Source organism: Alternaria triticimaculans, assembly GCF_023758025.1.
Source record: "Alternaria triticimaculans strain BMP 0046 chromosome Unknown scaffold_1, whole genome shotgun sequence".
Classification (NCBI taxonomy): Eukaryota; Fungi; Ascomycota; class Dothideomycetes; order Pleosporales; family Pleosporaceae; genus Alternaria; species Alternaria triticimaculans.
In genome coordinates, this window is record NW_026055958.1 from 163388 (window position 1) to 175401 (window position 12014).

A 12014-nucleotide genomic window follows, 5' to 3' on the forward strand; every position below is an offset into this window, starting at 1 on the left:
TACACAGTAGGGATCAGGAGGCGCCGTGGAGACTGCAGATGTAAGCCAGCAGGAAGCAGCCGAACGATGCGGGCGCCGGCGTGGCTGCTAGAATCGTCGATGACGTCGCCTGTGGCTATGCCAGCCAACTGCCCACGGCTGCCGGATGTCGCGGAGCGCCGAGAGCGAAAACGAGCACGAGTGCAATTACTTCACGCCAAGAGTGAATGATCTGCTGCGGCTAGTGCACGAGAAACCCAGGGCCAAAAGCTGAGAACAGCGCGCGGTCGCGTGAACGACTATCTTGTCGTGCAGGCAAACAATGAACCATGCATGACGAGTGGACGATGTGGCCGTGAACGCTGGGGGTCTTTTAGTCAGCCGATCCGTGCGCTAAAACTTCATAGCTTCTAATACCTCGGGAGGCAATTTGCTCTCCCAACCCCAACACTCCAATTCTCACCATGTCTCATATTGCACCCACCGTCGCGAGGCAGGCCCTGCGCATTGCCTCTCGTCGATACCCTTCATCTGCGTTTTCTCGTGTCTCGAGCATCCGCCGTCACTATGTCTCAGAGTCCAAGCCCGCGCAAGCGACCGTCTCCAACGCCTCCCATCTCGACTCAGCCATTAAGAAGGAGCAGCGAAGTTTTCTCAAGGAGACGGGAGAAAGAGCAGAGGATGCGACCATGCCAACAACAGGCATGAGCGCTGATGCCATGATGAGTCCCACTGCTGGTAGGCCAGAATTCACGCCACCCCGCTTTCCGCGAAGCTGACAATTTCAGGCATACTCAAGCAAGCAACCGTCATGGATCAGGGCTCGCGGCCTATCTACCTAGACATGCAAGCTACGACCCCAATGGACCCACGAGTAGTAGATAAGATGATGCCATACATGACCGGCATGTACGGTAACCCCCATTCGCGAACCCACGCGTACGGTTGGGAGACCGACACGGCCGTAGAGGATGCCCGCGCGCACATCGCCAACCTCATTGGTGCAGACCCCAAGGAGATCATCTTCACCAGCGGTGCTACCGAGAGTAACAACATGAGTATCAAGGGCGTAGCTCGCTTCTTTGGGCGTAGCGGCAAGAAGAAGCACATCATCACAGCACAGACCGAGCACAAGTGTGTGCTTGACAGCTGTAGACATTTGCAAGATGAAGGCTTCTCCGTCACTTACCTGCCAGTAGGAAACAACGGCCTGATCGACATGGCACAGCTCGAGGCCGCCATGCGACCCGATACCGCCATTGTCAGTATCATGACTGTCAACAACGAAATTGGTGTTGTACAACCCGTTGAAGAGATCGGAAAGCTCTGCCGGTCGAAGAAGATCTTCTTCCACACCGACGCGGCGCAGGCTGTCGGCAAGATCCCAATCGACGTCAACAAGATGCATGTCGACTTGATGTCGATATCAGGCCACAAGATCTACGGTCCCAAGGGCGTCGGCGCATGTTACGTACGAAGACGGCCGAGGGTCAGGCTCGACCCCATTATCAGCGGCGGTGGTCAAGAGCGAGGACTGCGAAGTGGCACACTAGCACCTCCTCTTGCCATCGGTATGGGCGAAGCCGCACGGATCTGCAAAGAAGAGATGGAGGTACGTACTCTCTTCCTTTACTATCACGAACACTATGATTATTTGCTTTATACATGCATGGCTTTCAGAGCGTTAGGCGGCTTCGGTCGTCGACGCGCCATGTTGACACATGTGCAGGGGTTATGAGTTCCTTATCACACATTGTTTTGGTCACAACAGTTTTCTGTTCGGACAACGCTGACAATGGGTAGTATGACACCAAGCGCATCTCTGCGCTGTCGAACCGTCTTCTCGAAGGCCTGCTATCGCTCGAGCACACCACACTCAACGGTGACAGGGAGCGACACTACCCCGGCTGTGTCAATGTTTCATTCGCCTACGTCGAGGGTGAGTCACTTCTCATGGCGCTGAAAGACATTGCCCTGTCTTCGGGTAGCGCTTGCACATCGGCGTCGCTCGAACCCAGTTACGTCCTGCGGGCACTTGGCAGCAGTGACGAGAGCGCGCACAGCAGTATCCGCTTCGGTATCGGACGCTACACTACAGACTCAGAAATCGACTACGTCTTGAAGGCTGTCAAGGAGCGCGTTACCTTCCTCCGCGAGTTGAGCCCACTGTGGGAACTCGTGCAGGAGGGTGTCGACCTCAACACGATCGAATGGAGTCAGCATTGAGCGAAGTAGTTGTTTGATACCCCGGCGGAACTTGTATAATATAATGACGTACATTCTTTGGCAACAATGCCCACGCTCGTTGTAGCGGTTACGAGAAACACGATTACATAGCAATGTACCATACGCAATAGCTCTACATAATGAAATGTATTGAGCGTGTACACATACTCTTGACAGATCTCTCCACGTGTGATGCATGCGCAGATTGTCTCAGTGAAAGATAGAGGGGCAAGTCATTGGGCACTGCCAAGGTGTTGAGGGGTTCACCTTGGGAGAGGTGAGGACCGTGCTCCATTAGCCATCGTCTAACCTGGTGCTATCATCGATCAGTTACAACATGGCCAGCGAGAAAGTCCTCAACTGGCTGTACAGCGTTCTCGTCAATGTAATCCCCCTCGCGACAATCATTATCGTATGCGCTAATAGGCTTCAGGAATACTCAGACGTAAATCGCACATATCACGACGCGGCCGAGGCACTGTCCAACTGTACGTCACATGCGTCGCAGCTTCACGACAGCTATACTAACTCTACACCAACGTCCAGACCCGTCGCTCTCACCAAAGACCGAACCATATACGTACGAGAATGGCTCTTCAGCGCTTCTCCTGCTTCTCAGTGGCACGCTGCCGGTTACGTTTCGCGGCGCAACATACGGGTTCCCGGTAGCGATATGGGTGCCTCAGTCGTACCCCCGAGAACCACCCATTGTATACGTCACGCCAGCGCAGGACATGGTGTTAAGACCTGGACAGCACGTGAGCACCGATGGCAGGATATACCACCCGTATCTGGCACAATGGGCGAAGTACTGGGATGTGAGTATCGCATGCGCTTGGAAAGCTGCTGAGCGAAATGCTCAATCTTGGGGCACGACAGCTGATGTGTGCGCAGAAATCTACACTGTTCGACTTCCTCGCCGTGCTAAGAGGCGTCTTTGCGAAAGAGCCACCCGTGCGATCGCGGCAACAACAGCCGCAATACAATGCGCCGCAGCAGCAAGCACCCCCTCCAGTACCCCCGCCGCCAGCCGAATGGCGTCGCTCAGTACACGGCACTCCAGGCGCATCCTCGTCCCCGGCTCCATCGAACCAAGCGCCAGCGCCCCCTCCAAAGCCGCCGAAGCCACATGAACAAAACCGCTCCACGCCCCAGACACCACACGACCGATACTCGCAACCCCCTCCTCTGCCACCCCACCCTCCACAACATCCGCAGTCGCAGCAGTCGTACCAGCAATCTCAGGGCAGTAGATACGATGCGCCACAGAGGTGGCAACCGCAGCCTTCAGGCCCACAATACGCGCCCAATCGACAGAGTGGCTATGGTCAAGGCCCAGCGACTTCAGGCCCGGGTCTTCAACACACGCAAATGCACGCGCATGGTTACCCTCCGCAGTCAATACAGAACGGCAGCCCCGTGAGCCCCATGACACCAAATGGCCAACGAACGGCTGCCCAGTTCTCGACATCAGGGCCCCCACAGCCCCCTAACTTCCAGCAAGTACAACAGTACCAGGGCCCACCACCCCAGCAGCAGTTTGGGCAACCTCCACCACAACCACAGCAGTATCGACAGCCGCCACAGGGTTACCCGCCACAGCAACAGGCTCCTTTCCAGCAATACCCACATGCACCGCCTCAGCAACCGCCACCAGCGCCAAAACCCCCAATCGATCTTCTCGACGACTCGCTGGAAGTCACCTTACCGTCACAGTCTGGCAACCAAGTTCCATTACCAGTACCACCTGTTCCACCAAACCCTGAGAAGGACGCCCTTCTCCGGGCCTTGAGCCAAACGCTCGTGTCGCAGATCCAACAAACAGTTTCCTCCAACATGGCTGCGGTAGCACCACTTCGTGCGCAACAAGCCGCCTTACAGACGGCATACTCTCGGTTACAGTCAGAACTGGGCGAACTTCAGCAGCTCGACGCGGCGCTTGCGTCCAACGAACAAGTTTTGAAGGGAGCCATGGTCGAAGCAGACCGAGTCATGGAGGATGCGCGGAGAAGAAAGGCACCAGATGTGGATGATGTCCTAGTAGCGCCGACAATTGTCGGAGGGCAGCTCTACACTCTTGCTGCGGAAGAGAAGGGCATTGCAGACGCATTGTTTGTACTGGGTAGAGCTTTGGACAAAGGGCGGGTCAGTACTGACGTCTTCGTCAAGGTAAGTGCATCTTCTGCGACTTTTTTTCTAGTTGGGATATGGCTAACATGATTACAGCAAACTCGAAGTCTTGCTCGAGAACAGTTTTTGAAGAAAGCACTGATCAAGAAGATTGCTAAAGGCATGGCACTAGATGAGTACCAGATGCGTTAAACTCAGTTCCGCAAACTCTCAATCAAATGCATGCAATCGAGTCATGATACTTAATCATGCTATGTCCTGAGCTCTATTCCAGGCTCTTTCTCTCCGGTGACTGACAATCGTGATGTGAATGCTGGCTGCTGACCTCTGCATATCGTTTTTGTGTTTCGTCACGAAATATACTGGCCAACAAGAAGAATTATGCTGATAGGGGTATTTGATTATTATTAAGATGTTACGCTACGTTCGCTACACTACGCTGGACAAAATCATTGAGGGGTATATCTGGGATCGTAGCCTCCGGAGAGGCATCATATCGCATCGTTACTGTGCGGGTTACTGTGCGGGTTTACGTGGAGAACCTGCTGGGAGAGTTTCTTCCAAGGTACTTCCTGTCCTCCAAGTCCTCGTAAGAGTCAGGCGACATTCCCTTCTCCAAGGCGACGGCCTCGGCGTCAGTCTTGTTGCCCAAGCCCTTGAGGTCAACGAGGTTGATATCGCTATCAGAGCGCTCCTTCTCCAAGCGGTAGTGACCGAGCTGGCTTCGAGGAGTGCTACCAACAGTAACAGTCGTAGCAGCAGAGATTTTGCTGAGCTTGCTGAACTGACCGCTGCCGTTACTGCCATTGCTAGCGCTCTTGGAGTTCTGAGTACCCATGCTGGAGCCCATCTTCTGGAGGAGAGAGCCCATGGACATCATGATGCTTCCCAGGCCGGCCAAGCTGAGCACGGACCGGATCTTGGGGAGGCAGCATGCGATGAGGGCGACGTTGGTCTCGACGACGGTCCAGAAGAGACCGTGCGAGGTTATGCCGATGATGTCGTAGGTGGGCATGCCCATGATGTACTGTTCATCGAGGGCGGCGGATGGTGTGTTCTGCTTGATGCAGATGACCATGCGGACAATAGCGGAGGCGACGGCGAAGCCTCCGAGTAGGAAGACACCGCACAGCTGGATCTTGCGGACGGTGGGCATTTGGAGACGCCAGATCTGTTCGCGCAATGATTAGCCGTTTGTCAAGAGTGAATCGAGTTAGGGTAAACTTACCCATGGGAGTGGCAGAAGCAAGATGCACAGATCGAACACAGCATCAAGAACCGTAAAGGTGATAGTCGCCTCGAATCCAAACGGACAGTTCTCCGCGATGCTAGCAAGAGAGCCCCAGTTGGCAGCAAAGTTCAAGCGGCAGTCAAAGATGAAGCCAAAGAAGAAGGCGATGGTGAAAGCCACAGTGAGGACGATGAACACAAGCGAGGTCCACTGGAAACCAGGCCACGTGAAGATGCGACGGTACAGGAACAAGAAAGCGAGTTTGGTGAAGCCGATAGCCAGCGGCTGCATGATGAAAATCATGTACACACACTGTTCGGAATGTTAGTCGAGTGGGAAAGACCAGCCGAGAACAGGGTGACTAACCTTCTCCAAAATTACCAAATCTGGTGTCGTGCTGTAGATCCAGCCTTCGATGTTGCTAGGGTCGTTGTGGCCGCCGATAATGCCCTTAGCAGCGCCTGTAGAACTAGTCAGATGGAAGGAAGGCTTGGGTTTGCTTGGCTCGAGGCTTACCATAGATGAGAACAGTGGAGACGCCGATGGTTGGGATGAGAGCGAGGAGGCAGAAGAGGTCGTCGAGATGCTTGCTGAGACGCGTCTCTCTGGTTTTGCCGGCCTTTTGTATCGCTACGCCTATTCGCAGAGCGACGAAAAGGACAGTCAAGACGGTAAGAGCGATGCCAGTAGCAAGGCAGGAGGTAACGTTGATGTATGTGTAACCCATCTTGGCGGCGGTATAACGAAGGACTCGGAAGAAGTAACCGAAGATACTCTCACGGATGAGAGAACTCGTGAGGATAATATGCTCGAAAGAGAGACTGATGGTTCGCCGTGATGATGATGAGTTTTACCGGTGGTGATCACGCGAGGTTATGTAGACATGGCATTCACAGGTATGGAGAGGACGGAGGAAACTCCTTCTGCGAAAAAATGCATGTCTACACCCTCACCCTTAGCTAGGTACCCGGTAGTGGCCCAAAGGTGTTCAGCTCGATAGTCGTGCGCAAGGCTGGCACAGAAGCGCCGTTGGGCACGAAAAGTGACGCACATAAACCCCGAGCACATGGCTATTTTCCCAGCAGCGACATGCGGAAGATCTCCCGCGCTTCGGTCTAGATCCGACCCCTGGAGCGAGTCTGGGGAAAGGCGTTGATTCGCAGACCCACCTAGATCGTGAGGCGACGACTTTCGGTCGTGACGGACCGAGGCCGGAAGGAACTCCTCGCGCGATTGCGGCATGCTTAAGGACTACGCTAACCACCTCGAGGCATCGTCGTGAACCTTAACTGCACGCTGCTTTCGTTAGGACTTGCCTCGTGCATCCTGCGCAGCGCTGACCATCGTGAGTATTTGATATGCAGGTTTCAGCAATGTTTCTCGATCGTTCCTCCACGCTTTCGACAACACCATGTTCGCTCGGTACAAGTTCGTCTCCTCGGCGGATCACGCCCCGGATCACGCCTCGTGTTCGCATTCGGCGCACAGACGACACTATCCGACGATAGCACTGGTCGTGCTTTCCTTCGCAAACGTCTGTGTATTGGGCTTCTCGATTGCCATATGGCGCACTGCGGGTGTGGCCGCCACGGCGACCCCGGGAGATACGCTGACCAGCCTCGCCCAGTCCAGCTCCCTTGAGGTTCCCAACGACCTTGCTAGGGTAGAGTCTCTTCCTTTCGCGTATGTTCCTTTTCATTGGAATACGCCATGGGGTGCGCCCAATGCGACGGAAGCAGACCCGCTGTGGGACAGTATCAACACTGCGCATGGTCATATCGCAGTTGACCATGAGTTCGCAGCAGAGAACCACGTGAGTAACCCCCGACCAGGTCTTCGGGAACCAAGACACCATCATTGAAATGAACAGTGACTGACATCTCCTACAGTGGCCTCGTTCTATGGACATACCCGGAATGCCTGGTAAAGGGATGTATCTTCTCCAAGCTTACCATCAGCTCCACTGCCTCGTACGTCACTTCTGTTGTTCAGTAATCTGTTGTTCAGTAAACATCAGGTACCTATGCATCTTCTCTAACCACCCCCATTCTAGCGTATCGTTCGCGCCTCATATCTAGCTCTGAAGCGCCAAGAGTTCCCGCCCTTCCCCTCGCATCACGCTTTGCATTGTTTCGACGCCCTGCGTCAACACATTATGTGCCATGCGGATAACACTCCGCTGTATGGTCACGGCGATGGCATGGCTGGTGATGGCCAGATGCATCAATGTCGGGACTGGACCGCGCTGAGGGATTATGCGACGAAGAACACGGCTTGCTTCCGCGATGGTAAGCCTGGTATGACCCTTGCGGACCACTTTGGTGTTTGTGATGACGGAACGGATGGTTTGGAGGAGCTGGAGTCCGTGACGACTGGACTGTAATGTTTTATTCTTCTATGTACAACACTTTAATGCACATTTTCTTTGTCACATGTATACCCAGATCACGAGGACGGAGCTGGTTTGACGCAGTAATCGTAGCATAATTTCTTTGTCATGTTCTCTAAACTTCACAACTTCGACTTCGTCGACACTCTCCTTACCGCGATATGTTACCACGATGTGTGAGATCACTCATCAAATCTAGGTACACGGAGTCCAGACCTCAGTAACTTTGCAACCCTCCCGAGGTTACTTGTTCGTTAGACGAGAACGATGCAGCTAACATATCACACAGCGTGATACAACGCCATCTTGTGAAGTTGATGCATTAGGCAGTGAACTGATGAGTAGCTCGAATGACTCTCTGATGATTTGAATGCGTTGAAGCCTGACTCCATCGTCATCACCGAATCGAGACTGGAAGACGTTAGCCACGATGTACTTAGGTATACTACAATCTAGCTGTTGTATAGCCATGAAGCTAGTCGAGCGTTGGTGCAAGTTGCCGAGGCGTCTGTAGCTCAACCAGCGACCAGGTAAGTGGTAGCGAAAAGGGAGTGCCGTCTGGACAAAAGGGTACTAGTCAAACGTGGTCTGGCCAAATGCGGTACCATGCAGCGCGCGTTGGGCTTCGATTTCGGCATTGCCAAGTAGCTTTTGGAGGCGGGTAGGTTTGCGTAGTAATACATGGGTGCAATCCCATTGGTTGGGTCTTGAGTCCCGCATCGCTCGGAGACCACTCCGGCCAGCTAGTGCAAAACCTTAAGTGACCACGCGATAGATCTGGCGTTGCGGTACATACAGATCTTGCGTGTCGGACACCACCGACGTAGGGACTCGCTTAACGGCAGATCAGCGACGTTAGTATCCGTGCCTGAAGATCGAGAATCTGTAACGGGTGGTCTGGAAGCCTCAGCGATTTGAAACTTCGTAGTGCGAACATCGTCAGGCGTTGGGTTCTGGCATCGAAATCGAAGGGCGCTTCGGAGTGCGAACCGGTTGCCCTCAATTAGCACAGAGTTGACGTACGTCAGGGGTTTAACAACAGAAGATTTGAGAAGACGTCGTTCTACCAAGCCACCATGAACGACTACAAAGAGCTGGCAAGATCCCTTCATCTCAGGATCATCAGCTTCAATCATCTCCAGCTCTTCTATCAGCTCCTCTCAGTCATCTCGGCCATCACACTCTTCGGTGTTTCCGTGCTATCAATCGCTTCTCAGCTTCGGATTTCACAATGCAGTTCACTACTACTACCCTCGCTCTTCTCATTGCTTCGGCAAATGCCTCTCCTCTCCTGGGCCTCAAGCTCGGTGGCATCAACGTTGGTGTTGCTACTTCCAGCGCTCTGTTGGATGTGAGCGTTGGTTCTGGATCGGGTGCTGCTGCGAAGGCAGCCACTACGTCCACCATCACCGCTGCGCCAACCGCCGCTTCAACTGGCCAGCCGACGATGCCTTCGAGCTTCTCTGCCCCAGTCCAGGGTCACGGCGTGCTCTCTCTTGAGAACCTTCCCGCCATGCCGCCTGTCATTGACAAGGTTCTCTCTGGTGTTCTCGGAGCTGCTGTCGGTCTCCGTAAGTATACCTACTACCTCATCCCCGCCTGGTTTGTTTTGTGCTAACTGACATCCTTTTAGTATCTGGAGCTTGCAACACCGACCACAAGTGCACCGTCACTGTCGCAGGCTCTCTCGAGAACCTGCTCGTTGACGGCGACAAGTACTCCATGAACAACACTGTTTCTGCATGGTGCGCCGAGGGCCGCTGCTACGGATCTGCCAGCATTCCTCTTTCGGCTACCGCTCCCTTCGTCATTACCTGCGACCAGATCTCTGGCCACAAGGCGTGCTCCGCCACCATTTCGGGTATTGCCCGTGCCATCTTCGCCAACGGAGAGCAAGTCGGTAAGTTTGACGTACCACGAGACAATTCCACAACAGATGCTAACAGACTATAGAACTTTGGGGCTGGCTGACCCCTGCTGGTTACTGCAAGGACGGTGTTTGCACTGCTTCCATCACCGCTATCGGTGACCCAATGTACTAAGCGCGACCTACCATATGTAGAGTTGTGATGGCTGAGATGACTGAGATGGGGCACCGACACTTGTCACTCCTTGTTCCACTTCGTGGGCGGGCCCAGTATGAAGTTTGATTGCTTCAGGATTTGATCGATATAGGTCTATTACGATGTAATGTTTTTTGGCGGTATTCCGCGAAGCGTTGGCGCCGGTGAGCCAACTAGGTAGCAATGAAGTACTTAATATCAAACCAACCCATTTTTGATTGAGAAGGACTACCCTGATATTGCGAAATGACAAAGGAGCACGCCTGGGTTAAGCTTTGACAAGCGCGTCGTTACGAGCCGTGCATTGATGACTGAGATGACTGGAGGTTAGCCGGCCCGCATCATCGTTTTCCCGCTCCTGTTCATCTAAATTAAGTGACTTCCAACACCAATGCCGACTAGCCTCAGGCACCCAATGGCGCCACAAACAGCACGATGGACGCATCCAGGCGAGGTTCTCTCCTGTTGCCTGATTTTGTTCGCGGTCGTTTGATCTTCTTCACGGTCGTTGTGTTTGTGAAGATCTTGTCTGACCCCATCCCACGCGCATGTCTCTGCGCATCCACTCGCTTCTTACTTAGTTAATACTTTAATAATGTCTTCTTCTACTCAGCAGCAGCCGCAAGCTGTGCCGCAAGCGCCTGACGCGATCTCAGGAGGGCCTCCGTCTCCAGTCCCAACGCCCCCTCCAAAGTCCGCAGCCAGACTGTCCGACGCGACGAACGCGACCGCAACCTCGTCTGCGCACGCGAACTCGCCCAGAATGCCTCCCTCGAGCAGCCCTGCGCCGGGTGTTCCCACCATGGCACCCCCGGCGTCGATCCCGCACACGACAGCTCCACAGGGCGCCGCGACCGAGACCGAGGAACGTCTTTCATACAACGACAAGCTCAATGCTGCCGACCGATACTGGAAGTTCAAGTTCGGTCTCAAGGCCGCTGCCATCATAACAGGCTTGATCGGAGTCGGTTGCTTTGGCTGGCTGATGTCCACAATGGACAGTGAATACGACCCGGACTCCTCTTACTCAATCAGCTACGAAAGCTACTGGTCTCTATGGCCCAGTCTGATTACTTGGGCTGCCTCGATAGTCTGGTGTGCGCTCTGCATCATCGTGTTCCTGCTGCGCAAGCGACCTGTACATCCAGGTGTCCGCGTAGCGATGGATCTTCTTCTGTGGCTTGGCTTCATCGTAACGGCACTGTTCTCTCTTATAGCCCTCCGGTACTTAATGAGGTGGGGTCTAGACGGATTCGATACATGGGGTTGGGGATACTCATACAGCAGCGATGGAGAATATGTCCTAGCTTCCAACAACACATGGGTATGGGAACAGGACACGAGCTACATCGAGACTCCTCGAGACTGTTCCCGATCTAGTCAGTTTGACAGCTGTGAAGAGCAGGACGCCTTCGTCAACAAACTTTGGGCCGAAAAGGATCATCGATCAAACGTCACTTTGACCGGTGTGGTATGCCAGTTCTTCGGCCTGGTTATTCACTTTGCGCTATTCGTGTGGGCTTGCGTTGACTGCCATCGCCACCGCCGCCGCACAACAAGCAAGGACGCCGAAAAGCTTGCTGCTGAGATCGTGCAGAACATGATCAGTAATGGTGCTGTTGTGCCGCCACCAGGACAGGCACACATGAAACCGCAGCCGGGCCAGGTCATGTACTATCAGATGCCGCCCAACCAGCAAGGGTACCCGAACCAGCCCCCAATTCAGCCCCCGTATATGCAACAAGGACCGGGTCAGATGCAGCAGTTTGGGCAGCAGTTTGGGCAGCACCCACAGATGACGCAGCCGGTTCAGCGCATGGCGCCCGGACAGTACCCAAAGGGTCAACCTTCCATGGTAGCCTCGGATCTTCCTGAGAAGATGGCTGGACCCCGTTACGCTTAAGCGAAGAGGTGGACATGTAGTACTATTTTCATTGATGAGGTTGAAGGAAGTGAATTTTTCTTGGCGAGATACCCCAGCGAAACCTACCTAATA

General features: G+C 54.0%; 5 protein-coding genes across 5 annotated transcripts; 4 read left to right on the forward strand and 1 right to left on the reverse strand.

Moving 5' to 3' along the window:
• Positions 1-443: 443 nt before the first annotated feature.
• On the forward strand, positions 444-2205 carry J4E78_000044 (uncharacterized protein; the record flags this gene model as incomplete). Its single annotated transcript, XM_049360710.1, has 3 exons — positions 444-717; positions 768-1591; positions 1783-2205. 3 exons carry the CDS (start codon positions 444-446, stop codon positions 2203-2205), a joined length of 1521 nt encoding a protein of 506 aa, XP_049225993.1.
• A 337-nt stretch (positions 2206-2542) lies between these two features.
• J4E78_000045 (uncharacterized protein) lies at positions 2543-4527 on the forward strand (the record flags this gene model as incomplete). Its single annotated transcript, XM_049360711.1, has 5 exons — positions 2543-2590; positions 2639-2693; positions 2752-3023; positions 3100-4374; positions 4432-4527. The coding sequence occupies 5 exons, from the start codon at positions 2543-2545 to the stop codon at positions 4525-4527; spliced, it is 1746 nt and encodes a 581-aa protein (XP_049225994.1).
• A 337-nt stretch (positions 4528-4864) lies between these two features.
• Positions 4865-6293, reverse strand: J4E78_000046 (uncharacterized protein; the record flags this gene model as incomplete). The annotated part of the gene is made up of 5 exons (XM_049360712.1): positions 4865-5506; positions 5564-5878; positions 5933-6027; positions 6083-6196; positions 6290-6293. 5 exons carry the CDS (start codon positions 6291-6293, stop codon positions 4865-4867), a joined length of 1170 nt encoding a protein of 389 aa, XP_049225995.1.
• Positions 6294-9186: 2893 nt separating this feature from the next.
• On the forward strand, positions 9187-9997 carry J4E78_000047 (uncharacterized protein; the record flags this gene model as incomplete). The annotated part of the gene is made up of 3 exons (XM_049360713.1): positions 9187-9526; positions 9589-9855; positions 9909-9997. The coding sequence occupies 3 exons, from the start codon at positions 9187-9189 to the stop codon at positions 9995-9997; spliced, it is 696 nt and encodes a 231-aa protein (XP_049225996.1).
• Positions 9998-10781: 784 nt separating this feature from the next.
• J4E78_000048 (uncharacterized protein) lies at positions 10782-11921 on the forward strand (the record flags this gene model as incomplete). Its single annotated transcript, XM_049360714.1, has 1 exon — positions 10782-11921. One exon carries the CDS (start codon positions 10782-10784, stop codon positions 11919-11921), a length of 1140 nt encoding a protein of 379 aa, XP_049225997.1.
• Positions 11922-12014: the final 93 nt, after the last annotated feature.